The sequence below is a fragment of the Hemicordylus capensis genome, chromosome 10, assembly GCF_027244095.1.
Source record: "Hemicordylus capensis ecotype Gifberg chromosome 10, rHemCap1.1.pri, whole genome shotgun sequence".
In the NCBI taxonomy this organism is placed as follows: Eukaryota; Metazoa; Chordata; class Lepidosauria; order Squamata; family Cordylidae; genus Hemicordylus; species Hemicordylus capensis.
Window position 1 is genome coordinate 21,369,662 of NC_069666.1, and position 26,406 is coordinate 21,396,067.

General features: G+C 46.3%; 1 protein-coding gene across 4 annotated transcripts in view; it reads left to right on the forward strand.

Moving 5' to 3' along the window:
- The window catches only part of PSTPIP1 (proline-serine-threonine phosphatase interacting protein 1), a 98,289-nt gene that overhangs the window by 14,344 nt on the left and 57,539 nt on the right, over window positions 1-26,406 (forward strand). For 3 of the 4 annotated variants that reach the window (XM_053272362.1, XM_053272364.1, XM_053272365.1), the window contains exon 2: window positions 25,218-25,318. In XM_053272362.1, coding sequence (XP_053128337.1) covers window positions 25,218-25,318 — 101 coding nt within the window. Of the gene's footprint in view, window positions 1-20,069; window positions 20,173-25,217; window positions 25,319-26,406 lie in introns of those variants that run through there. The other variant, XM_053272363.1, reaches the window with a different exon arrangement.

Sequence of the window (26,406 nt, forward strand, 5' to 3'; positions counted from 1 at the left end):
CAGCTGCCGCACATTGAGTTGACACTTTCAACAAGCTGTCCACCACAACCCCAAGATCCCTTTCCTGGTCAGTCACCGACAGCTCAGATCCCATCAATGTATACTTGAAGTTTGGGTTTTTTGTCCCAATGTGCATCACTTTACACTTGCCAACATTGAAGCACATTTGCCACTTTGTCACCCACTCCCCCAGTTTGGAGAGATTCTTTTGGAATTCCTCACAACCCATTTTGGATCTCACTACTCCAATTATAGCTATGCCCCTGGGTGGATGAACATGGCTACAGTGCAAAACAAAAAATCCCACCCTCCATTTGTCAGCAATTTGCTAATCTTGCAGCCTGATAGGTATGCACGATCTGGCTGCTTCTCAAAAAAGCTATAAATATGTTGTTTATGGCAGGAAGGGATTGCAGAACCCTAATATATATAGGTCTGCTTCATGTGACCACTTCAAAGTAAGTAAGATAGGAACTGTCTGGACCTGGCGATCTCTGCTTCCTACTACTATAACAAATATTTATATACCATTTTTCAACAAAAGCTTCCAAAGCGGTTTACACAGAGAAAGAATAAATAAATAAGATGGCTCCCTGCCCCCAAAAGGGCTCACCGTTTGAGAAAGAAACATAAGATAGACCCCAGCAACAGCCACTGGAGGGATGCTGTGCTGGGGGTGGATAGGGCCAGTTGTTCTTCCCCTGCTCAATAAAGAGAGCCACCATTTTTAAAAGGTGCCTCTTTGCCCACTTTTCAGGGTTCCGGTGCTGGTTCCCAAATTTTGCCTGAGATTCTCCACCTAAATTCAAATGCCAGTGACAAGTTGGGCATAGAGAATCGTGGGCAGAAGACAGGAACTGGGTTTGAGAAGTAAAATTCTGTCCTCCATACTTCCATTGGGTGGTGTCGTTTTCAAATATTACCGAGGGTGCGTCCTGGCTCTGGGGAGAGGAACAGACAAGTGGGAGGAGAAAGCGTAATGGTGTGGTGAACGGCGGCGCCACCAAATAAGAGGAGGTGTGGAGAGATCAGGGTGGGGAAATTGGCCCACAACGGCAGAAGACCATAGCTCATAGGAACATAGGAAGCTGCTGTATACTGAGTTAGACCATTAGTCTATCTAGTTCAGTATTGTCTACACAGACTGGCAGCAGCTTCTCCAAGTTAGGAATCTCAGGCAGGAGTCTCTCTCAACCCTATCTTGGAGATGCTGCCAGGGAGGGAACTTGAAATCTTCTGCATACAAGTGTGTGGATGCTCTTTCCAGAGAGGCTCCATCCCTGAGGGGAATCTCTCACAGTGCTCACATGTGGTCTCTCATTCAAATGCAACCAGGGTGGACCCTGCTTAGCTAAGGGGGCAAGTCATGCTTGCTACCACAAGACCAGCTCTCCTCTCAGTGGGGAAGATGCTGCCAGCTCAGTGGTAGAACATCTATTTTGCATGCAGAAGGTCCCAGATTCAATCCCTGGCAGCATCTCCAGGTAGGGCTGGGAAAGACTCCTGCCTGAAATGTTGGAGAGCCACTGCCAGTCAGTGTGGGCAATCTTGAGCTAAGTGGCCCATTGGTCTGACTCAGTATAGGGCAATTTTATGTATTTGTGTATTGATATATTGTTCGATTTATATACCGCTCTTCATTAAAATCTGAAAGCAGTTTACAATATATTATGTAGCATTGCAGGTGGTGGGAAGAGTTTGGGATGGATGGAGGGATTGGTGCCCTGTGGGAGTGGAGGGCATGCAACCTCAAATGCCGGGTGTGTGTGGTCTGGGCTAGATACGGAGAGAATGGTTGCCTGAGGGTGGAGCACTTTGGGGTGCAGATTTTTGCTCCAAGGACGATGTGGGTTAGTTGCCTTCTTGCAGGGATTCTTTACAAGCCTTTGCTCATGCTCTCCTAATCCTGGGACTGGGCAGACAGTGGTACAAATCCCTACTTAGCCATGAGGAACAGTGTGTTGTCTCTAATTTTTTTCATCTGTGTGCGGAATGAGTTTTATTCTTGGCAGGAGTATCAAGGCAGTCTGTGCACACCTGCATTCAGAGTGGGGCCTACCTGATACAACCTGAGCGGGATCTAAAATGAACTGAGCGGACAGCAAAAAACTTGTGAGCGCCTGCATGTGCGCACACCTTAAAGGGATCACTGATGAGGATGCCCACTGGGTGATCTTGTCCTGGTCACGTGTGAGGAGGAACTGGAGAGGATGAGCGTGCCCTTCCTAGATTCCACCCCCAGATTTTACCGAGGTAGGAGGAAAAGCCACCCTGCTCAGCTGTCACCTCGCACATGATCACTCTTCCTGCCACGATAATCTTTGGGCTATGGGCCACTTCCAACCTCAGAGACAAGATACCTCTAAATACCAGTTGTGGGGGGAGCAGCAACAAGAGCGAGGGCATGCCTTCTTCTCTTGCCTGTGGGCTTCTCAGAGGCATCTGGTGGGTCATATGTCAAACAGGATGTTGAACTAGTTGAGTCTTGTGCCTGATCCAGCAGGACTGTTCTTATGATGTTTGCAAGCACATGATCAAAAATGGTCCCTCTTTTCCCCAGTGGCTGTTTGCTGGTGTCTCTATTGGGTATTTTTGCTTTTAGACTGTGAGCCCTTTGTGGACAGGAACCATCATTTTCTTTCTTTTGAGGTATACACTAATTTGAGAACTTATTTTGTTGAGATGTGGTGTATTTATAGATATGTATCTTCTGAACAGTAATGATGATAATAGTAAACACATTCATTTTTTTTGCTTACACAGAAAGGACTTTGGTACTGAAAAGGTGTTCAGCTTACATGTAGATTGTCACAAGTCATTAGGGTTGTCAGCTGTGACTGAAAGTATGCCTGGTGATTTACATACACACATACACACACACTATATAACAAACCCAAGCCATCCAGTTCTCCAGGACTGCTGTCAAGAGTCACCTGGAGGCTTTACACACAGGGCTTCTACCCCAAATCTCCTTCGGGAGAAAGTGTGTGCGTTCACACACCAGCCAAACTTACCCCGAAGTCCCTTTGAGATCTTTGGACCCACTACACACACAAATCAGGCTTTGTCTTGCAAATTCTAGCTTATCTCGGTGTATTTCCCGGTTTTTAAAATGCTGGTTTTAAGCTACTTTTTCTGAAAGCAAATAGGGAGAGGCACTAAAGTAGAATCATTAGCATGATAAGAGGGATACTCTCTTTACAAAAGCAGATGTAGCTCCTTAGTAATCTCTCTCCCCTTCCCCCCCCCGCCATTGGCTAGAAGGAAAACATGGAGGCATGCCATGTGAACTTGCATCAAAAGCAAACCCGAGAGCAGAGGGGAGGGGCTGCTTCCCTCAATACCGCGAGTCTAATTCGAAGTGGCTTCGCTCAACATTGACCCCGCAGCATGAAGCCAGGTGCGAATAACTCCCTGGGAACTGATGCTGGTTGCTGGAGAATCTCAGCTAGTCCTGGAGGATTGGCCACACAGCTGCTTCTGCATGGCTTCCCAGATTGCACAAGTAGCCAAAGCCACATGTATACAATCCTCTAAAAACAGATTGCTTGATTTTTCCTGCACAAAGTGGCTTTCCGTATAAGAAACACAGAGCCTTTTCAGACATAGCGTGAAATCACAGGTTGATGCACCTGAGGTTAATTCTCGCAGCTGGGAATCGTCCCGCAGACGAATGCCAAGCTGTGCCCCGGCAACCTTTGGTTTCAGGGCAGAGGAATCCTTCCTTCCGTCCCTCCTGGTTCGCCAAAAGTCGCATCCCAGCAAGCTCCCTAGTGCTCGCGCACCAGACTGCGGGGCAAGGTGCCGGATGTCAGTAGGGCTGCAACCACTGGCCATGCTTTTCAAGGGTGTGTGCTGAGCACGATTGTGCCTTGTCAGAATAGGTCTGCTGCCCTCGGGAGGGGAAGGGCATTTCAATCCCTCCATCAAGGCCTTGCCAGGGGCCGGCAGCCAAGCAGTCTTGCACAAGCAGAACTAATGGTATCGGGAGATGCAGAGGGGCACTCGTTTTCTGTTACTCTGGGAAGGGATTGTGATGTCTTCCTAGGAGGTAATATGTATGTGAGTGAGGGCAAAGGATCCTGGGGTTTGGTCCCCTGTGACAAAGGGTGCTCTTGCAATGGTAGACCCTGGGTGTTTCTGAACTGGCAAAGTAGTTCAGAAACACCCAAGCACACTCCTGTCCCCGTGTCAGCTTGCCAAGCAGGGATTAGGCCTTTCATAAGAGGCCTAGCCCACTGGGGAGGACCAGAGGTTCCATGGGCTTTGGGTCTCCATTGGACTGCGCTGTCATGAGATAGCCCATCCAACTTTAGAGGGCCCGCTGATTGGGGCTCCCGGTATTTTTGGTTAAGAATAGAACTCGTACTCCGTGCCTTCCCCTCTCCGCTCGGCCCTTCCTGACTCACAAGGAGTCCGGTCCACTCCATGTGTCCGGGATGGGCAGAGTCGGGTAACATCAGAAATGGCTCCCAGTCCGCATCCAGATTTCCTGGGTTGGGACTGACATTGCGGCATGCGTAGATCAGCCGCCACTATGGGGAATCCTGGGTGAGGGGAGCCATTGTTTTCAGCGATCCCTGCCAAGCTGGGTGGCTGTGCTGGGCAAAGAAAGCCATGCACATGTGCTATGGGGCGACCACTTTGACTCCTGCTGTCCACCAGTTGCCAGGACTGGGAAAGGTATTGCTGGGTGGCAACCTCCCTCCAGCCTGCATGTGTCTCTTCCTGGCCTCTTGCTCGCATGAGAGAGCGGACCGCTCTTTTCCACCCACCTGAGCATCAACCACTGACCACTGTCAGCAAGGAGTTTCCTGCTCCGCTGCTGGGTCTGGCTTCTCAAATCGCCAGTGTCAGATGGGTTGTTGCCCACTTCTCTTTCTCTCCCCTTTGTCTTCATTATGTTTTTTAATTATTATTTTTTTTAAAGGCTACACATCTTTAAAATTCAGGCCAGCAAAGGGGTGGGTGAGTGGATAGATAGAAAACCCTATAACATCTGCAAAGTCAAGAGCTTTTTTGCTGTGTTCCTGCCCTCGGGGAAAGGATAATTGTTTCATCTTTTCCCATGTGTTCTGGGGAGGGCTTTTTTCTTGGAAACTTTTTCTTGGAAATTTAAAAAAATTAAAAATAGAGCGGTCTGCATTGGAGCACCATCCATCCTCATCACACAGTAAAAATCTCCCGTGTGATTGGATCAAATAGTGTTCCAGATGGATGGGTTCTTCATATGAGTAATGCAATCAATCAATCTTTATTACAGTCTAAGACCAGCACAGGTTATAATATAGTAATACAATGTAATAGATTGTGAGAAAGAATGTTGCGTGTATCATTGAGACTGAGATTGGTATTACAATGAAAACTAAAGAGAGGAGGGTCTAAAAAATACAAAATATTAAAAATATACTACAGAGTGCAAACCAAGTAACTAAAATATATATAGACTAAAAGAAAGCATGGAACATCTAATTACAATAGTAAGGCGGCTAGCTAAAATAGATAATGGAATTTTAAAATCTGCTACTTAAAAAAAAAAAAAAAGTAGAGCAGCACCAGTCAAGAATTTCAGGAATCATCTTTTCACCCAAACTTTGGGTATCACTCCCTTGCAATGTTCCCTCTAAGGCATGCATGCGCATGCACCCACCTTCCACCAGGCCCCCATGCAGCAGTTTTGCGCTGCTGCCCCAAAGCCGGGGAGTTACATTTTCTATCCTTAAGAAATGCTTTCTGACCCTTGTAGACCATTTACAGTGTTAGGGATGCTAATGCCTGATAAACATATTTCAACTTTGCAATCCTCCAGCGGGGAGCAGGCAGCTAATTGCTTCCTGATCGTCTCCTGCCCTGCGTTCTGTGTACGGCAAAGTTTTAAGTTACTCCTGATCACTCTGCAAAGGTGCCGCTCACGCAGCTGATCTCTGTGCTCTCTGCAGCAGAATGTGGCTAGTTTTTTGTGTGCACTGCCCAAACCTGGCTGGCAAAAGCAAAAAGCTTGGGAGCTTTTCCATACGTTGCTTCGCTAAATTCATACCTAAATTCAGTGGGGAATGGATGATTGAGTGCAAATTGTTTCTGTGTTGTGTTTAAAACTTTAAAGGAGATAGAAGTAGAGGTCACGGGAGTACTGAGGAGGAGACACTGTGTGTGCAGACTGTAGGTGTGTGTTTGTAACCTGTAGAGGGAGGTTTGTGCATCAGAGGGATTTGTGTGTCTGTGTTTCTGTCTCTCCTCTGTGTGTGTGTTTTTATGTATAGAGGGAGGTGTGGGGGTGGGAAAGAAAAGAGGGGGGTAGGAAGGGAAGGAGTGTATCAGAGGGAGTTTGGTAAATTTGCCTAGGTGCATCTTTGCTGTGTTAAACTGTGTATGTTTGTGACTTGGTTTTACATAAAATCATAAATATTGCTTAAATTATTATTTTAAAAATAAATTATATCTATTTATTTGAAATTTTAATGGGGCCCTGTAATGCTGATTCACCCCCAGCCCTGCACCCCACTGTCTATTTATTTATTCGATTTCTATACTGCCCTTCCAAAAATGGCTCAGGGTAGTTTACACAGAGAAATAATAAATCAATCAGATGGCTCCCTGTCCCCAGAGGGCTCACAATCTAAAATGAAACATAAGACAGACACCAGCAACAGTCACTGGAGGTACTGTGCTGGGGGTGGTTAGGGCCACTTACTCTCCCTCTGCTCAATAAAAAGAATCACCATGTCTAAAAAATGCCTCTTTGCCAAGTCCTATCTTTTTGCCCAAGCTTTCTCAGCTCCCTAATTTTTTTTTTAGGTTTTAATCTCTGGTTTATTTTAAAATTGTTAAATTGTTTTTAAGTTTTTAAAATAAATTTTTAACTTGTTTTATGCTATTGTTAACTGCCCAGAGATGAAAGTTTGGGGCAGTGTACAACTCTAATAAATAAATAAAGTTAGCAGGTGCCTCTTTGCCAAGTTAGCAGGGGTCACTAGGGACAGCCCTGATGGACAGGGTGGTGGCAGAGGATCCCGCCCCCCCGGGCACAGAATGTTGAGGTGGGGGGGATAAAAAATTTTTGCACGGCACGCTATGTGCACTCAACTCAACTCTCTCTGTCTGTGTGTGTTGCTGTGATGTGTACAATTGTGTACAATGTACAATTGTGTACAATTATGTACAATGTGTACACAATTGATACTGCTGCCCAGAACAGAAATCTTTACATCCACAGGGTACCCAAGGTTGGTGCCAGAAATGTGTCTTTTCGGGGGTTTTACTGACACTTTCTCAATTGCATATTAGCTGACAGGGCAGCCTTAAGGGTTTGCCCATAACGTCAATTTCCATGATCTGCTCAGATTTAGGGCTGGCTAACCTTGCAACACGAAGCCCTGTTACATCATCAAACGCTTCAGTGGTTTGAAAAGCTGAAACAACAAAACTGTCTTCTGTCAAAGACCCAGGAAGCCTTATGTTGAAAGATAGTCTCTTCCTTAGCAAGGACCTCCAGTAATGCATACATAAATAAAATAAATGTGTACCTGTATCTACATCTTCTATCAGTGCTCAAATTAGCATAGTGCAGAAGGCTTAGCCGCAGACTGTTCTGTGATGTCCCTCAGTGCTGGTCCAAGGTAGTTTGGATGTTTGTTCAAAAAGGTGTACCCAGTTTATAATTGCCGTGATTTTCGGCAGAAACGCTGCATTGCATTCGTGCTTATAAGTTCATTTTTTACGCTTGCAGAACTTACACTGATGTGGCGCTTACATTAAGGTTTTCCCCACACGCTCCTCCTGTGAGTTTTCCTCCCTCTCTTCCTGCATTCATAGTAATCTCTGGGCTTACTATGAGAAACTTTACATAAGGATTGGAGTCCCTGTACTGATATCACTCAGCAATCATCATGTTCTGTTTAGTTGCGGCGTTTACTGCCATGTGGCATTTCTGCTTCTTTTAAAAAAAAATAAAAAAATCCGGCCTCTTTTTCTTTAGTGCGGTGTTTCTGCCGAAAATTATGGTACACACATTTTTTCAAGATGGTTTTCATGGGTTGAACTCCCTGAGGTGGCTGCCTCATAAGGGCTGGGCCTGACCAGTTTGCATCCTGGAAAGCAGTAGATGTGTGTTCAGAGCCCGGCTCCCGTCAAGTTGGGGCCAGCCCCAGGATTTTTGACGCCCTGGATGAAGTTTGACTCTGGTGCCCCCCAGGCTGAAAGTTGCAAAGCCCTGGCTTTAACTTGAGTTGTGTAGGCTGCTTATTTGTGACTAGCCCATGCTGGTCTGAGGATACAGTGGGAGAGAGTTCTCCAGCCCATTATAGGGGCGAAACCCAAACACTACTACTATGAATATTTCTATACCACTCTTCAACCAAAGTTCTCAAAGCAGTTTACATAGAAAAAAAAATGTAAACACTTCAGAGATGAAAAGGGAAATCCAGTCTGAGATTGTTTCTTGGAAATGAATGCTGAGACCAGCAATTCAAGAGAGAATGCAGCGGATGAGACTGGTTGTGTGTTGGGGGATGAGGGGCGATGAGCAAAGAAGTCTGTGTATTTGGGGGTACAAATACACCGCAACAGACCCTTTGGGGAGCAGGGTGCAGTATAACTTTTTTTATTGTATTTATTGAACACATTTGTCTGCCACCCAAAACTAGTGTCTCTGGGCGTTTTGCAATAAAACCAGTACAAATTAAAAATTTAAAACAATTTTACAGTTTAACACAATGTTAAAATGGTTACAAACTATTAAAAACCTGTAAATCATATTAAACGCCCAGGTGAACAAATATTACATTCTTACACCCTTGTGCAGTACTTCAGGGGTGCAATACAAGGCAGAGAAAGTGTTGAAAGTGCTATATTCTGGCACTGCCTGTGTGCCCCCCACCAAGAACTGGTGCCCTAGATGATAACCCAGGTTTGCCTAGGTTTGCCAACCCAGGTTTGGCTGGCTCTTCTACCACTGCTAACAATGACACCCCTTCCTCACTGTGAGCTTTTCCAATCTGTGGGTAAATACAGCTTTGCTACACACACACTTAGGCTGGGGCAGGGGAATTCATTCGAGGGAACCCTTTACAGCAACATCAGGACAGCGACAGAAGGTGCCGTTCATACCGCCAATGGCATTATTCAGCTTTGCTCCTGACCATTTGCAGTTACTGCACATTATGTGTGTCCTTAAAAAAGTAGCAGTGCTCAAAACAGGGGCGTATCTAGGGTAGGGCAGGCAGGGCACGTGCCCTGGGTGCCACTTGAAGGGGGGCGCGAATTCCTAAAACCATTTTTTTAAAAAAAATGGCCACCAAAAACAAAATGGCCACTGCACATGCTCAAATGGTCTCTGCGAGGCCCTAGAGGCCAGCAGTGGGAGGGGTAACCTTTGCAGACACCTCCCTCCCACGGCCTATAGGAAGCGCCCTGAAGGGGCTACAGGTTAAAAATAATAATTTAATATAATATAAGTCACTGTACACATATTCAGTTTAGTACTATGTACAGAGAATCAGGGCTTGTGAATACTGAGCTGAGGCTTATGAGCTAAGACTGTATTCATTTGCTCTTACTTTGCTTCTTATGATAAGTGAGTTAAATGTGGTGTCTTAATAATATGGCTATTAATGGTGAGTTTGTCTTTGAATCAATGTGAAATCCTTAGTATTAAGGCCCACTGGGAGTTTCTTGCTCTCTTTCTCTCATTTTAACTATCTTTCTGAAATACTAGAATAAATTCCAAGCAGTGACACAGTTTATTCTGCATAGCCTTTAATTATTTTCATAGTATCTGGGAAAAGCCAAATTCTCCATTTATTTTTAAAACTTATGTAATAGTGATGCTACAATGCATAGTAAAGAATTAGATAGGCACTTCTGTTTAGTTTTCCAGGTATACCTCCACTTAGTATTTGCATATTTCATGAGCCCCAGCATACTGAAATTTGTAGTTTTCCAGCATTTTTTGGTCTGGCTACATCCACTGCTAAATAGTTTTTGAAATTTTAAAAGATTAACGAGCTTGACTTATATTTTTCAGCTGATATTATAGTAAAGTTATCTGAAAGATGGGTGTCAGATGCTTGGACAGGGGGCGCAATTTCAGTGCTTGCCCTAGGCGCTATTTTCCCTAGATATGCTTCTGGCTCAAAATGACATGACTTAGACACTTCCTGCTGCAGGAAAGCCACCCATCTGGGCAAGCTCCTGGGAATTATTCGCACATGGCTTCATGCTGCGGGGTAAATGTTGAGCGAAGCCACTTTGAATCACACTCACAGCATTGACGGAAGCAGCCCCTCCCCCTGCTCCCAGGTTTGCTTTTGATGCAAGTTCACATGGCATGTGTCTGTGTTTTCCTTCTCGACAATTGAGGGTGGGGCGGGGGAGAGATTACTAAAGAGCTACACATGCATTTCTAAAGAGAGTATCTTTCTTATCATGCCAATGATTCTAGGTCAGTGCCTCTCCCTATTTGCTCCGGTGTTTTCAGAAAAAGTAGCTTAAAACCAGCATCTTAAAAACTGGGAAATACACCGAGATAAGCTAGAATTTGCAAGACAGAGCCTGATTTGTGTGTGGAGTGGGTCTAAGGGATCTCGAAGGGACTTCGAGGTAAGTTTGGCTGGTGTGTGTGCACACTCTCTTCTGAAGGAGATTTGGGGTAGAAGCCCTGTCTGTAATGCCTCCGGGTGTAACAAGGTTCTGCAAGTATGAGGGAGGACAGGCAGCTGTTAGAATGGGAGAGGGATGAGCAGGTGGCGTGCCGTGGGCATTACAAAGAGAGGCAGTATTTTGTCATGGTTGGATTTCTGGATGGGGACGCAAGAGAACTGAGTTCAAATCTCCAGTCAGCCATGAAGCTCAGGGTTGCTGTGAGGATCAGATGGGGGAGAAAGAAGCTTATGATGGAGAAAGAAGCTTTACCCCTGCTAACTTGCCAAACTCCTGCTAACTTGGCAAAGAGGCACCTTTTAATGTGGTCGGGGCGGAGCAGGACTGCTGGCAGTCTGTGTGCGGCTGCAGCAGCTGCCCCGCTGACCCTGCCCCCTGCATCTGATGTCTGATGCGGGCTAGCCACGCCCTCTGCATCTGATGTCAGATGCGGGGTGTGTGGTCTGGCTCCCGAATGGAGCCTTGAGGCTCCGTTAGGGAGTTGGAGTTTAACTCCCACATCTGATGTCAAACGTGGGGGGCATGTTGGGGCTGCGAAGTGCGGCCCTTGATTGGACGCGGCCTGGGTTCTTTGAACCCGTTTGCCCAATGGTAGCTCCGCCGCTGAACGTGGTGATTCTCTTTATTTAGCAGGGGGAGAGTAACTGGCCCTATCCACCCTCTGCACATTACCTCCAGTGACTGCTGCTGGTGTCTATCTTGTGTTTCTTTTTAGATTGTGAGCCCTTCGGGGACAGGGAGCCATCATTTATTTGTTTTTTCTCTGTATAAACTGCCCTGAGCCATTTTTGGAAGGGTGGTATAGAAATTGAATTAATAATAATACTAAATAATAATAATAATAATTAATAAATGTCACCGCAAGCTCCTTAAAAGAACAGCAGGATAAAGACAAAGTGACAAGATATCTCCGATTCTCTCAGTTTGCCGAAATGATTCAACAGCAGGTTGTAATCATTTGTCCTTTGTTGTAGTTCAGTATCTGGAGAGACCACAATTGTGGCAATTGATCAGAGTTGCAGAGGAACCACATGCACGAGAGGCCATGTTGCATAGCGAAGTCACTTCCTCTGGAGGAGTGCAGGAGCCCACAGATTGGGCCTGATGACTTTCAGACTGCTGCAGAGTTTTGCTTGTGTGTGTTTTTTTTTTTTTAAAAAAACCCTTCTTTACTTACCAGCAAAGGTTTATTCTCCAAGTTCTGCTTTTTTTCTCAGCAAAGTGTTTGATAAGTGCATTTGGAGGCAATGCTGAAAGACTGGTTGGTGTTTTTTTGGCTGAGCTTTGGAGTGCTTTGTGGAGCGGAGGGAAGCAGGGCCAATGCAAGGTGGGGATGGTCAAAACTCTGACAGTGACTGGGAGTTGCAGAAGGAAATCAGGGAGGCGTCAGAGAGAGACAGAGCTGTAATCATGGGTGACTTCAATTACCCACACATAGGCTGGGTAAATTAACATTCAGTAGTGACAAAGAGGCAAGATTCAGGGGCGTAACTATAATAGGGCAAGGGGAGACAGTTGTCTGGGGGCCCACTGCCTCCCCCAGCCACACACTCCCCCAGCCACGCACCCCCCCCCCCGGCTTCATTCAGTTGTATTCATCCTCTGAAACTGTGAGTGTTAAGACCTGGAGCTACCAGAACAGCATGTCTTTCTCTAGCACCAGTAAATGACTTGCATCGTCCACAATTTACAAAACCTTTAAAAAAATAATTTAGGATTATTACTTCATGAGCTGAGCTTCAATGAGTCTCTGGGAGCACTCCAGCCTTGCTACACCCCTGGCCAGATTTCTGGATACACTGAATGACTGTGCCCTAGAACAGTTGATCATGGAACCAACCAGAGAGGAGGTGATCTTGGGCTTAATCTGAGTGTCGCACAGGACCTGGTGCGAGATGTCAGTGTCGTGGAACCTTTAGGGTACAGTGATCACAGTGTGATCAAATTCAGCATACATACGAGAAGAGAATCATCAAGGAAGTCTAACAGAGACACTTTGAATTTCAGAAGAATGAACTTCTCTAACATGAGGAGTTTGGTGAAAAGAAAACTGAAAGGGAAAATCAGGAGAGTCACTTCGCCACTCTCCTGATTTTGAATGCATTGAGTTTCTTTAAAACCACAATAATAAAAACCCAGTTAGAATGTGTACAAAAAGGAGGCAAGGCAAGTCCAGGAAAAGCCAGCATGGCTAACAAAGTCAAGGAAGTTATAAAGGGGTAGAAGAAGACCTCCAGAAATTGGAAGGCCTGTCCAAATGAAGAGAACAGAAAGGAACACAAACTCTGGCAAAAGAAATGCAAGGAGACAATCAGGGAGGTGAAAAGAGAGTCTGGGGAACATTTAGCTACAAGCATCAAGGGGGATAACAAAAAATTCTTTAAATACATTAGAAACAAGAAACCTGCCATGGAGGTGGTTGGTCCATTAGATGATGAGGGATTATTAAGGAGGATATGGAGATTGTAGAGAAGCTAAATGAGTTCTTTGCATCTGTCTTCATGGACCAGATGGCATCCACCTACGAGTCCTTAAAGAACTCAAATGTTAAATTTATTGCTTCCTTGCAAAAATATGTAACATCCCTACAATCGGGCTCCGTACCAGAGGACTGGGAAGTAGCCAATGTAACACCAATTTTCAAAAAGGCATTCGGGGGGATCTGGGAAATTATGGGCCAGTTAGCTTAACATCCGTGCTGGGCAAATTGATGGAAATCATTCTCAAAGATAAAATTGTTCAGCATATAGAAGAACATGCCCTGCTGAAGGAGAACCAGTATGGCTTCTGCAAGGGTAAATCTTGCCTCCCCTACCTTTTGGAGTTCTTTAAGAGTGTCAACAGGCATGTGGATTAAGGTGATCCAGTTGATATAGTATACCTGGACTTTCATAAAGCTGTTGACAAAGTTCCTCATCAAAGACTCTTGAGAAAACATAGCAGTCATGGGATAAGGGGACAGGTTTATGTGTGGATTGGTAACTGGTTGAAGGACTGGAAACAGGTTAGATTTAAATGGACAGTTCTTTAAATGGAGGGAAGTAAGAAGTGGGGTCCCCCAGGGATCTATTCTATACTGGGACCAGTGCTCTTTAACTTGTTCATATACAATCTGGAAGTTGGGGTAAGCAGCAAGGTGGCTACATTTGCAGATGCCACTAAACTATTTAGTGTAGTGAAAGCCAAAAGAGATTGCAAAGAGCTTCCAAATGATCTCTCCAAACTTGGGCAACGAAATGGCAAATGCGGTTCAATGTTAGCAAGTGTAAAGTGATGCATATTGGGGCGAGGAGTGGGGACTCAACTTCACATATATGCTGATGGGATCTGAGCTGTTCGTGACTGACCCGGAGAGAGATCTTGGGTTCGTGGTGGACAGCTTGTGGAAAGTATTGACCCAGTGTGCAGCAGCTGTGAAAAAGGCCAGTTCCATGCTAGGGATCATTAGGAAGTGGATTGAAAATAAAGATGTTATTATAATGCCTTATACAAATCAACGGTGTGGCCACATTTGGAGTACTGTGTACAGTTCTGGTCACCATACCTCAAAAAGGACATTATAGACAGAGGTGTATCTAGGGAAAATAGCGCCTAGGGCAAGCACTGAAATTGCACCCCCTGTCCAAACATCTGACACCCATCTTTCAGATAACTTTACCATCATATCAGCTGAAAAGTACAAGTCAAGCTCGTTAATCTTATAATATTTCAAAAACTATTTAGCAGTGGACGTAGCCAGACCAAAAAAATGCTGGAAAACTACAAATTTCAGTATGCTGGGGCTCATGAAATACCGAAATACTATGTGGAGGTGTACTTGGAAAACTAATGTCTAATTCTCTACTATGCATTGTAGCATCACTATTACATAAGTTTTAAAAATAAATGGAGAATTTGCCTTTTCCCAGATGCTCTGAAAATAATTAAAGGATATGCAGAGTAAACTGTGTCCCTGCTTGGAATATATTGTAGTATTTCAGAAAGACACATTTAACTCACTTATCACAAGAAGCAAAGTAAGAGCAAATGAATACAATCCTAGCTCATAAGCTTCAGCTCAGTATTCACAAGCCCTGATTCTCTGTACATAGTGCCAAACTGAATATGTGTACAGTGACTTATATTATATTATTTTTTTTTAAAAAAAATACCTGTAGCCCCTCTGGGGGCTTCCTAAAGGCTGTGGGGTGGGTCTGCAAAGGTTCCCCCTCCCCTCAATGGCCTCTAGAGTTTTGCAGGGACCATTTGAGCATTGCGGTGGCCTATATATATATATATATATATATATATATATATATATATATATTCCCCAAAATGGCAGCTGAAAACAAAATGGCTGCCGTGCGTGCTCAAATGGCCTCTGCGAGGCCTGGCATGACCTAGGGCCTCACAGAGACCATTTGAGCATGTACAGTGGCTATTTTGTTTTTGGTGGCCATTTTTTTTTATTTTTAAAAATGGCACCCCCCCTTCAAGTGGTGCCCGGGGCACGTGCCCTGCCTGCCCTGCCCTAGATACACCCCTGATTATAGAACTTGAGATGCTGCAGAAGAGGACAACCGGTGATCAGGGGCCTAGAGCACCTTCCTTAGGAGGTGAGGCTACCACACCTGGGGCTTTTTAGTTTAGAAAAAAGACGACAGCAGGGAGACATGATAGAGGTCTATAAAATTATGCACTGTGGGGAGAGAGTGGATGGGGAGAAATTCTTCTCCCTCTTGCATAACACTAGAACCAGGGTTCATCCCATGAAACTGAGTGCCAGCATATTTAGGACCATCAAAAGGAAGCTTTGTGTGTTCCTGTATTAAAAGGTCATAGTAGAATTCCTAAATGTCTTTATCATGAAATTTCAAATTGTGAATAATAGGTCTCCACCACCCACCTCCCTGGTACTACTCAGCCTCCTCTCCTATAGCTGGGTCCGGTTCTGTCTCCTCCTCCCAAGTAGATCCCTTTGTCTGGGCTTAGCAGCAGTGGCAGCGCTTTTGGGGGTCTGGAGGAATATTGGTGAACCTCCCAGAGGGTCTAGGTCTTGTGTCCCTGAGACACGATCCTCTCCGATGTTCCATGGAGGCAGCCAAGAGTGAATTCCATGGAGGCAGCAAAGACGGAGATCGTTGACTCTGGGCTGGTGGAGTGGCTGGTTTGGGTTCCTTGTCTGAAGATTCTCTGGGGCAGGGGTGCATCTAGGTCATTTTGGCACCTAGACTGCCCCTGATGGGAGGCCCCCCTCCTGCCGTGAGCCCCCCCAATGTTTTGGGCCCTCCTGCGTCGGCCCTGCTGCACCGAACATTCATTTAAAAAGATATATTTTCCATGCCTCGCAGTTGGTTAGGGTTGTGGGGCCAAACGGCAGGCCCAGCATTGCTCTCCAGTCGCCTCTGCCATCGCCGGCGGGGGGTCAGGGGGAGAAAGACTGGGGGACTGATGGGAGTTGTAGTCCAGTGACCTCTGGGGACCCAAGATTGAGAACCCCTGATTGATGTGATTATCTGTAATCACCTAGAAGCTGATTATCCATTAAATGTTTCTAAGGATGGGAACATGAGTAAGACTTGCCAGTTCCTGCTCCTAAAATTATCCCCAGAAAACGTGTATGGGCAACCTGGTCTCATCAGAATACCTTTCCATTCAATGGCAGCTCAAGATCTCTGTTGAGACAGGGCACCCAAGTTTCCCCCATGGATGTACCTTCCTCCTCTCTCCCCACTTTGTAAAGCTCGGGGTGGGAGGGTATTTTGCTGCCCCAGTAACCCGCTGGCTGAGGTGACATAAAAACATAAGAACAGCCTTGCTGGATCAGCCCAGGGCTTAACTAGCCCAGCATCCTGTTTCCCACAGTGGCCCGCCAGATGCAGCTGGGAAGCTCACAGGTGAGAGACTCACCTGTGAGCTTCCCAGGAGGTATGTGCATGCCCCCTCTCCTGCTCTAGCTCCCATGCAACTGATATATAGAGGCCTCTTGCCTCGGAGGTTGGAGGTGGCCTATAGCCCTCAGACTAGTAGCCATTGATAGACCTGTCCTCCATGAATTTATCTAAGCCATTCTGAAAGCCATCCAGGCTGGTGGCTGCTGCCACATCTTGTGGCAGAGAATTCCATAGGTTGATGATGTGTTGTGTGAAAAAGTACTTCCTTACATTGAATCAGAGCAGGCATGGCCCTTCCGCAAGGCAGGATGTGCTAAATGAAATACATTTATTAGATGTATTTGTATTGTTAAATTGGAAAACCTGCTTCTATGGATTGGTGATTAATAGTGTATGAAATTGATTTTTTTAAAAAACAACAACACTTTAATGTGTCATTATACCCTTTTGAAGAATTTACTGCATATACTTCACATTTTGCGGATTTTTTGATCAGTGTTCAACAAATATATATATATAAATATATATATGTGTATGTGTATATGTATATGTATTTATTTATTTATCAAATTTGTACACCACCCCAAACTTTCGTCTCTGGCCGGTTAACAATAGCATAAAACAAGTTAAAAATATATACAAAAACTTAAAACAATTTAACAATTTAAAAATAAACCAGAGATTAAAACCTAAAAAATTTAAAAAGCTGAGAAAGCTTGGGTGAAGAGGTGGGTTTTTAAGTGCTTTTAAAAAATTGTCAGAGATGGGGAGGATCGTATCTCCGTAGGGAGCGCATTCCACAGTCTTGGGGCAGCAACCGAGAAGGCCCTTCCCTGTGTGGCCACCAGCCGAGGTGGTAACACCTGGAGACGGACCTCTCCAAATGACCTCAATGGGGGCTCATAACGAAGAAGACATTCTCTTATTTTGGATTCTTGGCGAATTATTGTTTGTTTTTGAATCCAGTATGGAGATTTTTACCTCATCGGTTTTTCCAAAGCTCTCCAGTCTCAGCTCTCAGTTGCTAGAACAGCAGTCCCACTTACTGGGCTTCTCAGTTGTGGCTGGATTACCAGCTTGCTTCTTGCCTCAAGGTAAAGGCAAAGGGTGCTGTCAAGTTGATTTCGACTCCTGGCGACCGCAGAGCTCTGAGGTTGTCTTTGGTAGAATACAGGAGGGGTTGACCATTGCCTCCTCCCATGCAGTCTGAGATGATGCCTTTCAGCCTCTTCCTATATCGCTGCTGCCCAATATAGTACCAGCGGGGATTTGAACCGGCAACCTTCTGCTTGTTAGGCATTTCCCTGCTGCGCCATTAGGTGGCTGTCCTGCCTGCTTACCAAGCTACTTCCATATTTGGGTGCCTGTTACCTGCCTGCATGGCTGCCTTGTGTTCTACTGTCTCGTTACCTAGTGACCTTGCTGCCTTGTGCGACAAACGCAGACCTCCATCATCTTGAAGCGAGAGCATCAATCCACAATGTCTCACAGACCCTCCCTTCTCCAATTCCCTAATCTTATCCGACACAGGAGATAGGGCCGCTTTGCATCTCACCACCCAGAGGGGAGGAAATTAGAATACTCTTTGAACTACGCACAGGTGTGAGACCCACGGTGGCCTGAGCCCAGCTCACCTGCTCCCTCCTGGCTTTAAAGCTAGAGGACAAAGGCCTGGCCCGTGTCCATGCTTTTCCATCTGCAGATGGGTGTTCCATGGGAGAAGCTGTAGAGATTAAAGCTCTCTCAGCCAAGGACCTGCCTACTGATCGACTAAGGCAGGGTTTCTTAACCTTGGGCCCCCAGATGTTGTTGGACTGCAACTCCCAGAATCCCCAGACATGGCCTTTGTGGCTGGGATACTGGGAGTTGTAGTCCAGCAACATCTGGGGGCCCAAGGTTAAGAAACCTTGGACTAAGGTAAAACTCAGTGCTAGTCAGTTAGTAAATGCTTTTTGTATTTCCTTTTGAATTCCTGTATTCCTTTCTTTACTCCCAGTTTCACCTGATTTCCTCCCAATTCCTTATTCTGTGTGCAACCCCTGTTTCTTAATAACGTTCATATACTTAGAAGTGCCTTCAGTCTGATTTAACAGGTTCTGGAAGGTTACTTGCAAAACTCTTTCCATGACTTGTCCCCATAGCTAAGCAGGGTCTGCCCTGGTTGCATCTGAATGGGAGACAATGTGTGAGCACTGCAAGATATTCCCCTCAGGGGATGAAGCCGCTCTGGGAAGAGCAGAAGGTTTCAAGTTCCCTCCCTGGCTTCTCCAAGATAGGGCTGAGAGAGTTTCCTGCCTGCAACCTTGGAGAAGCTTCTGCCAGTCTGTGAAGACAATACTGAGCTAGATAGACCAATGGTCTGACTCAGTATATGGCAGTTTCCTATGTTCCTATGTTCCTAAGGTCATTCGCTACTGTTGTTTTCAGAATAATATCTCGTTGTCTAGAGCTGGGTTGTGTAGACCCCGGCTGTACAGTGCCTGTAAGTCCCAAGCCACAGACTAGGTTGTTGAAGCTGTGTCTAAACCTGGTCAGAAGCTTTAGATCAGTCTTCAACTGGTGGCAGCCTACCCTGAAGGAGCAGTGTGCTCCTAGATTTGGGATCAGAGCCACCTCTCTACTGAGGGTAGATCCCAGGAAAGCATAGAGTCACCCCCTTTTTGTCACACCCTGCTACATGACTGACCCCCTTACCGAGGTCCCATGCATAGTGGGAGGCCTCTGAGGTGATGTTTGTTGGGGTGGGAGGCTTACACTTCCCCCTCCCTACTGTACCCCTCCTTGCAGTCAGCTGTGCACCTAGGTTATTGTGGAGCCTGGACCCTGTCTGCACCCGATAAGCTGTAATGCACTATTTTTTTCACCAGAACATGCTCAAGGGAAGCTGGAAACCTTTTTTTTTTGGCAGGGTGGGGCGGTATTTTTAGAAGAGATTCTGAATAAGATGCTTCCCACTGACTTGCAGGGAGATATCATATTTTGCAAGGACAATCCTGCCACTTAAATTAGCAGGCCGCTCAGCATTTGGAAGCAGGGGCACTCTTACCCCTGGGCTTTGGGGCCGAAATCCAGGGCTTTGACACCCCCTGGGCCCCCCCAAATCCTCTGTAGTCTGTCCTGGGTAGTGTGATTTGTGCCCTCAAGAACCTATGCCTTAAAAAATGATGCTTAACTTGCAGCGGGGGGTGGGTGGGTGGGTTCCAAAGGCCTTTAGGTCCAGGTACCTCTGTTTGGAGGCCCCCCCCCAACCTGCAGGGGACTGGACCTCTGCCCGGAAGTCCGGTCCACAGAACACCACTGCTTGCACTCACATTTGAAGCAACCAGCTCACCCTGCCTCACGGGAGGACCACTCCTACTCTGGCTCATTGTAAGGAAACTTTGTGTGTTCCTGTATTCTAGAACGCAGTGAGTATGATTTTTCCCTGGGGGGAATCAATCAGATGTTGAGCTCTATCTTGAGCGTGGTGAGTCAGTCAGACCAACAGAGCTTCTAAGGGACGGGACGGTGGGGCTAGAGGTGAAATGACATTCTAAGCACAGCAGCTGGAGGCATCTCTCCGGCAACTCCTGCTGATGTGGATTCACAAGGCTTTCCGACTTTGCTGCTGCTGGGCTCGAGTCCGGGAATGACAAGTGTGACTGTAGGTTTGCTGATTTTTCTTGCATGTAAAGTATTGAGATGGTGGTGAATGCTGTGAAATAGTCTTGATCTAATATTGGCAGGCAAAGAATGTGAATAAGTATTCAACTTGTTTCTTGTCATCCGGCTGGAGAACATGGGCCAACTCTGTGCCTCTGGAGTTCTCTTGAAATAGGTGAGGTGGCTGGACTACTAGATATGGGTTCTTCTTATTGGTGGCTCCTCATTTATGGAACAGCCTCAAATAACCTTGGTTTTAGTGCTGGTTTTAACCTTTAAAGCCCTAAACAGCTTGGAACCAGGTTACCTGAGAGAGTGCCTTGCCCCATGTCTCCGGATTCAGACCTTAAGATCTTCTTTGGAGGGTCTGCTCCGAGTGCCCCTGCCAAATGAGGTGAGACAGGTGGCTAGGGAGAGGGCCTTTTTGGTGGTGGCCCCCCATCTGTGGAATAGCCTCCCAAGTGAGGCATGCCTGGTGTTGTCACTTTGTTCTTTTAGACACCAGATGTAGACCTTTCTGTTCACTCAGACTTTTAAACATTGATTTTAATTTTTTTAATGCTTTGTATTGTATTTTGTGTTATGAATTGTTTGTCTTGTTTTATGTATTTTTATTGGATTTTTTTTTTTTAAAAAAATTGTGGTTTTGTAAGCTGCCCAGGGAACAATTTGTTATGGGGCTGCTAACAAATTAAGTTTTTCATCTGCATCCTCCTCATCATTTATTATTAAATAATACCCTTTCCCCATTCCTGCTCCAAGCAAGTTAAGACGTGTGTTTTTACCTTCTGTGTGGGGCTGGGGGCCAGGGGGAAAGGAATAACTGGTTGCACTACAGGCTGCTATTTTTTGCAATGGGCAACCATGTTTAGTGCTCAAAAAACATCTTGCTTATAATCTATCTATCTATCTATCTATCTATCTATCTATCTATCTATCTATCTATAATTCTCTTAGATGTATCCGTCGCTAATCTCGTGTGTGGCAGCTCTCATGAGAGTTCGCGAGTGAGGGGAGGGGGAGAAGAAAGTGGTGGCAGCAGGGAACATAAAGCCTACAGACAGGCCAGCGAACGTGCGGGCGGGTGGAGAGGAAAGCAATGGTGGCAGGGAACAGCAGGCCAACGAGCAGGTGGGCGAGTGGAGAGGAAAACATGTTCCCCACTGGTGGCAGTGGGGAACATAAGGCCAACAGACAGGCCAGTGAATGGGTGGGCAGGTGGGTGGGGAGAGAAAGTGAAAGCAGCGGCAGCTGGGGGGGAGAAAGAGGCGGTTGGGGGGAAGAAAGCGGCGCCTGGGGGAGGGTGAAAGCGGTGCCGGGGGGGAGAAAGTGGTGCCGGGGGGGGGGGGAAGTGGTGCCGGGGGGGAGAAAGCAGCGGCTGGGGGAGGGTGAAAGCGGTGCCGGGGGGGAGAAAGCGGTGCCGGGGGGGGGAAGTGGTGCCGGGGGGGGAGAAAGCAGCGGCTGGGGAGGAGAAAGCGGTGGAGGCCAGAAAAAGTGGCTGGCCAGGCAGCTGGCCAGAGAGAAAAAACATTGGAGGGGGGAAGAGGAGGGGGAGGGCTGAGAGTGAGAGCCGAGAACAAGGGAGAACTAGAGGTCCGGGCAAGCTCGTTGATACTTATTTGGGCAGCCTTATGGCCGGCTCTTCTGTGGATTGCATTGATTGTGTGTTCGTTTTCTCTTGCTGTCGGTCACCCTGGGGGCAAAACCTAGAAGCTTCCTCTTTGCAGTGGTGGCCGAAGGCCTCGGTGTGCCTGAGGCAGAGCACAGAAGGCTCCCCATCGTGCACACCCTCCTCCTCCTTCTCTTTGCCGTGGTGGATAATTACTGTTGATCCTTCTGGGTACACAAAAGTGGGTCCACACACTCCCCTCTGCAACAGCACTAGCTAGTGCTGTGCAGCATAGGTGTCCTGTAAAGCAGGGGTGGATGACCTTGGCTTGCCAGCTGTTGAAGAACTGCTGTTGAAGAACTACTACTACTACTATGAAGATTTATATACCACTTTTCAACAAAAGTTCCCAAAGCGATTTACATAGATTCAAATAATATGGCTTCCTTTCCCCAAAAGGCTCACCATCTAACAAAGAAACACAAGATAGACACCAGCAACAGACACTGGAGGGATGCTGTGCTGGGGATGGATAGGGCCAGTTGCTCTCCCCCTGCTCAGTAAAGAGAATCACCACTTTAAAAAGGTGCCTTTGCTCAGTAAGCAGGGGATTACAATTCCCATCACCCCCAGCTGCAAATTGGAGTTGTAGTTCAACCACAGCTGGCAGGCCAAGCTTGCCTACCCCAGCTCTGTAGAGCATCCCCAGGACTCTCCTGTCCTTTCCTCTTCCACTTCTCTCCCTTTTCATAATCTGTGGACAGGAGGTTGTGTGCTGCTGCTCTGCCACCATGAAGGTGTTGGAGGAGGAGGAGAGGACCATCCCAGAGCATCTTTTTGCCGACCATTGGCACTTTTTGACCACTTGGCAAAAAGCTGCCCCAATGGCAGGGGTGGCAGAGGGAAGCCAGTGTGGTATGTCTTGCCATACAGCTGGTGCCCCAGTAACCCACCGCTTGAGGTGACTGCCTCACTCAGCCTCATGGGAGGGCTGCCCCTGCCTCTTTGGTATAGAACTGAGCCAGTGTTGTGTCATGGTTAGAGTGTTGCACTAGGACCAGGCAGATCTGAGTTCAAATCCCCACTCAGCCAAGAAAATCACTGGATGACTCTGGGCCAGTCATGTATCTCTCAGCTACCCAACCTGCCAGAGTTGTTGTGAGGATAAACATAAACATGTACACCTCTGTGGGCTCAAATGTAAAAATAATAAATATATATCATGATGTTCTCAAGCTAGTTGTTTCTATGTTTATCTTGACTTTCTGGCTCGAAGGACTAGCAGCTGTTAAGATTGTGTAGCAGCTGTTAAGATTCACCTACAGTTGTCAGGCTCCACTTAGGTGTGTTTTAACAAGCAGTTATTACTACATATCTGTTGGACTGGAGTTTCAACCGATGTAGTATAGCTAATAGGGATGTGTGAACTGGTTCGAATTCGAACCGGTTCGAATTTGAACCAGGGTGGTTCGAAGGTTCGAATTTGAACCGAACCAGCCATCAGGTTCGAGCTGCAGGTTCGAATACGAACCGAACCAGGGGGTGGTTCGATTTGAACAAGTTCAAACTGGTTTGAACTGGTTCTGACATCCAGAAATTGGTAGGATGGTATCTGGCACCCAGGGGTACCTGCCACCCAAACCACAAAGCAATCGGACACTCGTACAATTTTCTATGAATTTTTGGAAATTATTTTTATTTTTTTCTCATAGGGTATAATGGGACTCGAACCAGGCCATAATTCCTTATTATGGGTGCACCCTTATTTTGGAGCACCCATGGGTGCCAATAACCACCCAAACTGACTGTGAGGAGGTTCGAGCAAAACCAAAACCGAACCACCCCCTCCTGGTTTGAACCTGGTTCGAATTCGAACCGAACCGGGCAAACTGGTTTTGTGCACATCCCTAATAGCTAAAGACATCTTTCTTTTCCTTCCTTCCTTCCTTCCTTCCTTCCTTCCTTCCTTCCTTCCTTCCTTCCTATGTATGTATTTATTGCCACTGATAGAATCCATGTGGGGTTACACTGAAATTATAAGCAATACATAATCATACGAACACAGCACATAATAAATCCTAATACACATGCAGTTTTAGTATGTGCAATTATTAAATTAAATTAAATTAAATTAAATTAAATTAAATTAAATTAGCAACATGAAATAATGATGACAATTCTAGAAAAAAAGGCATACAAGCATGATGTTAGTGAAAAATTAATTTCAAACCAGGAAAATAGTATAGTGATGGTGGCTAGTGGTAGTGCGTGCAGCCAGGAACTCACCAGGTGCGGGACGACTCCTCCAGCAGTGTCAACAGCCTCTTCCTGGTGACGTGGAAGGAGTCTGGAGCCAGGAAATGCCCCTCTGTGCTGTGGGAGGTGCACAGATTTATCTGGCTTAGAAAAGGGCTGTGCTGAGGAGGATGGCTGTGCCTTGATGGATCTGGTTCAGAGCAAGGCTGGGGTACCGAGGCATGAGAAGGAAATGGGTGGCCGAACCCCCTTCCCTCCTCACTAAAGGGCTGGAAGCCCAGAGAGGGAGCCTACTGTTCAAGCAGGTCTGGGCGAGGCTTCTGAAGGGCCTAATCTTGACCTGGAGCCTAATAGACATTCATGAAGGTGACAGGTGGACTTCCCCAGGGAGGGACTTCCAAAGCCAATGAGGCACAGTGGAGAAGTGTCCCTGTTGTGGGCTGCTCTCGTATGCACACTTCCCTGGGAGCAAACTCCACTGCAAAAAGAGACTTACTCCTAAATATGATTAGGGTGCATGTGATGTGCCTGCATGTTTTGGGGCACTTTGGAACATAGGAACATAAGCTGCCATATACTGAGTCAGACCATTGGTCTATCTAGCTCAGTATTGTCTTCACAGACTGGCAGCGGCTTCTCCAAGGTTGCAGGCAGGAATCTCTCTCAGCCCTATCTGGGAGATGCCGAGGAGGGAACTTGGAACCTAGATGCTCTTCTCAGAGCAGCTCCATTCCCTGAGGTGAATATCTTCCAGTGCTCACACTTCTAGTCTCCCATCCATATGCAACCAGGGCAGGCCCTGCTTAGCTAAGGGGACAAGTCATGCTTGCTACCACAAGACCAGCAATCCCCTTGGCTCTTGGCTCTTGGGGCCTGGCATGTTAATGCATACACTAAGTTTTCTGGCTGAGGAAACAAATCGGGCAGCCTGTACACCCAGATCTTTGGACAGAGGTGAACTGCCCGCATGTTTTCAAATAAATAGACCATGAGGACTAGAAACTTGTTTTATTAAAAATAATAATAATAGAGAAGGTACTCAGGATTCCACATCTTGCACCAGCGACCAGCTTGTGTGAAATGTTGTCCCATACACAGCCACGAAATACAAACAAATATGGTTGTTGTTTTTACAGTTGGGAACTGTTTGCTAATGTGTATTTAAAATGTCAATTTCCTAGTGCAAAGACTTCACGGTTCATGCTGGCTATGAAGCACTTCTTCAGCGAATGCTGGATGGGAGGAAGATGTGCAAAGATGTGGAGGACTTAATCAAACAGAGGTAATCTAATTATGAAAGCTCATCCTACTTACGCCTTAACGGCCCGGAACATACCATTAATCAGTCTCATTCATCAGTAGGTACCTGAAGACGTTCAAGTACACACTTTTCTAGACATACGTTGCTTAATTTTTTAGCTACTCTTCTAGACTTGGGCTGGCCAACCTCAGGCTCTCCAGCCCTTGTTAGGACCACAACTCCCATCATCCCCAGCTGCAGTAAGTGGCGACTAGGGATGATGGGAGTTGTAGTCCCAAGAAGAGTGGAGAGCCCGAGGCTGGCCACCCCCGCTGTAGGGGGGAAATGCAGACACCACAGAGTCTCCAGAACTATTTTAAACTACATGAGTAAGCATTTCAGTGGAAAGGGTGCCTCTGTGATTAAGTCGTAGTGTGGGGAGAAGGAGAGACAAAGAGGAATGGAAATGATTCTTGATCAGGTTTTGTTTTTGAGAGAGAAGTTTCTTGGGTCATTTGAGGGGAGCATTGTCCCCTCAGTCTTGAGATAATGAGGCATTGATCCATGGTAGTGCACGTGTTCATAGGAAAATAGGAAGAAGATAGGAAGCTGCCATATACTGAGTCCGACTATTGGTCTATCTAGCTCAGTATTATCTTCACAGACTGGCAGCAGCTTCTCCAAGTGTTTGGCAAGCAAGGAGAAGGTTAGGGAGGTTAGATCCTCTGGCATCTCCTGTTGAGAGAGCCAGCGTGATGTAGTGGTTAGAGTGCTGGACCAGGACCGGGGAGACCCGAGTTCAAATCCCCATTCAGCCGTGAGACTTGCTGGGTGACTCTGGGCCAGTCACTTCTCTCTCTCAGCCTAACCTACTTCACAGGGTTGTTGTGAGGAGAAACTTAAGTATGTAGTACACCGCTCTGGGCTCCTTGGAGGAAGAGCGGGATATAAAATGTGTTTTTTAAAAAATCCTGTTAAAAGCATCTCAGGTGTTGAGAGATGGAAGTTTAGGGCGATATAAAAATAAGATAAATAAATAAATACCAGGTCAGGGAATGTTCTTGAAGAGCTCCTGCCAGTCAGCATAGGCGTTGCTGGGCTAAATGGACCAAATGGTGTAACCCAGGGTT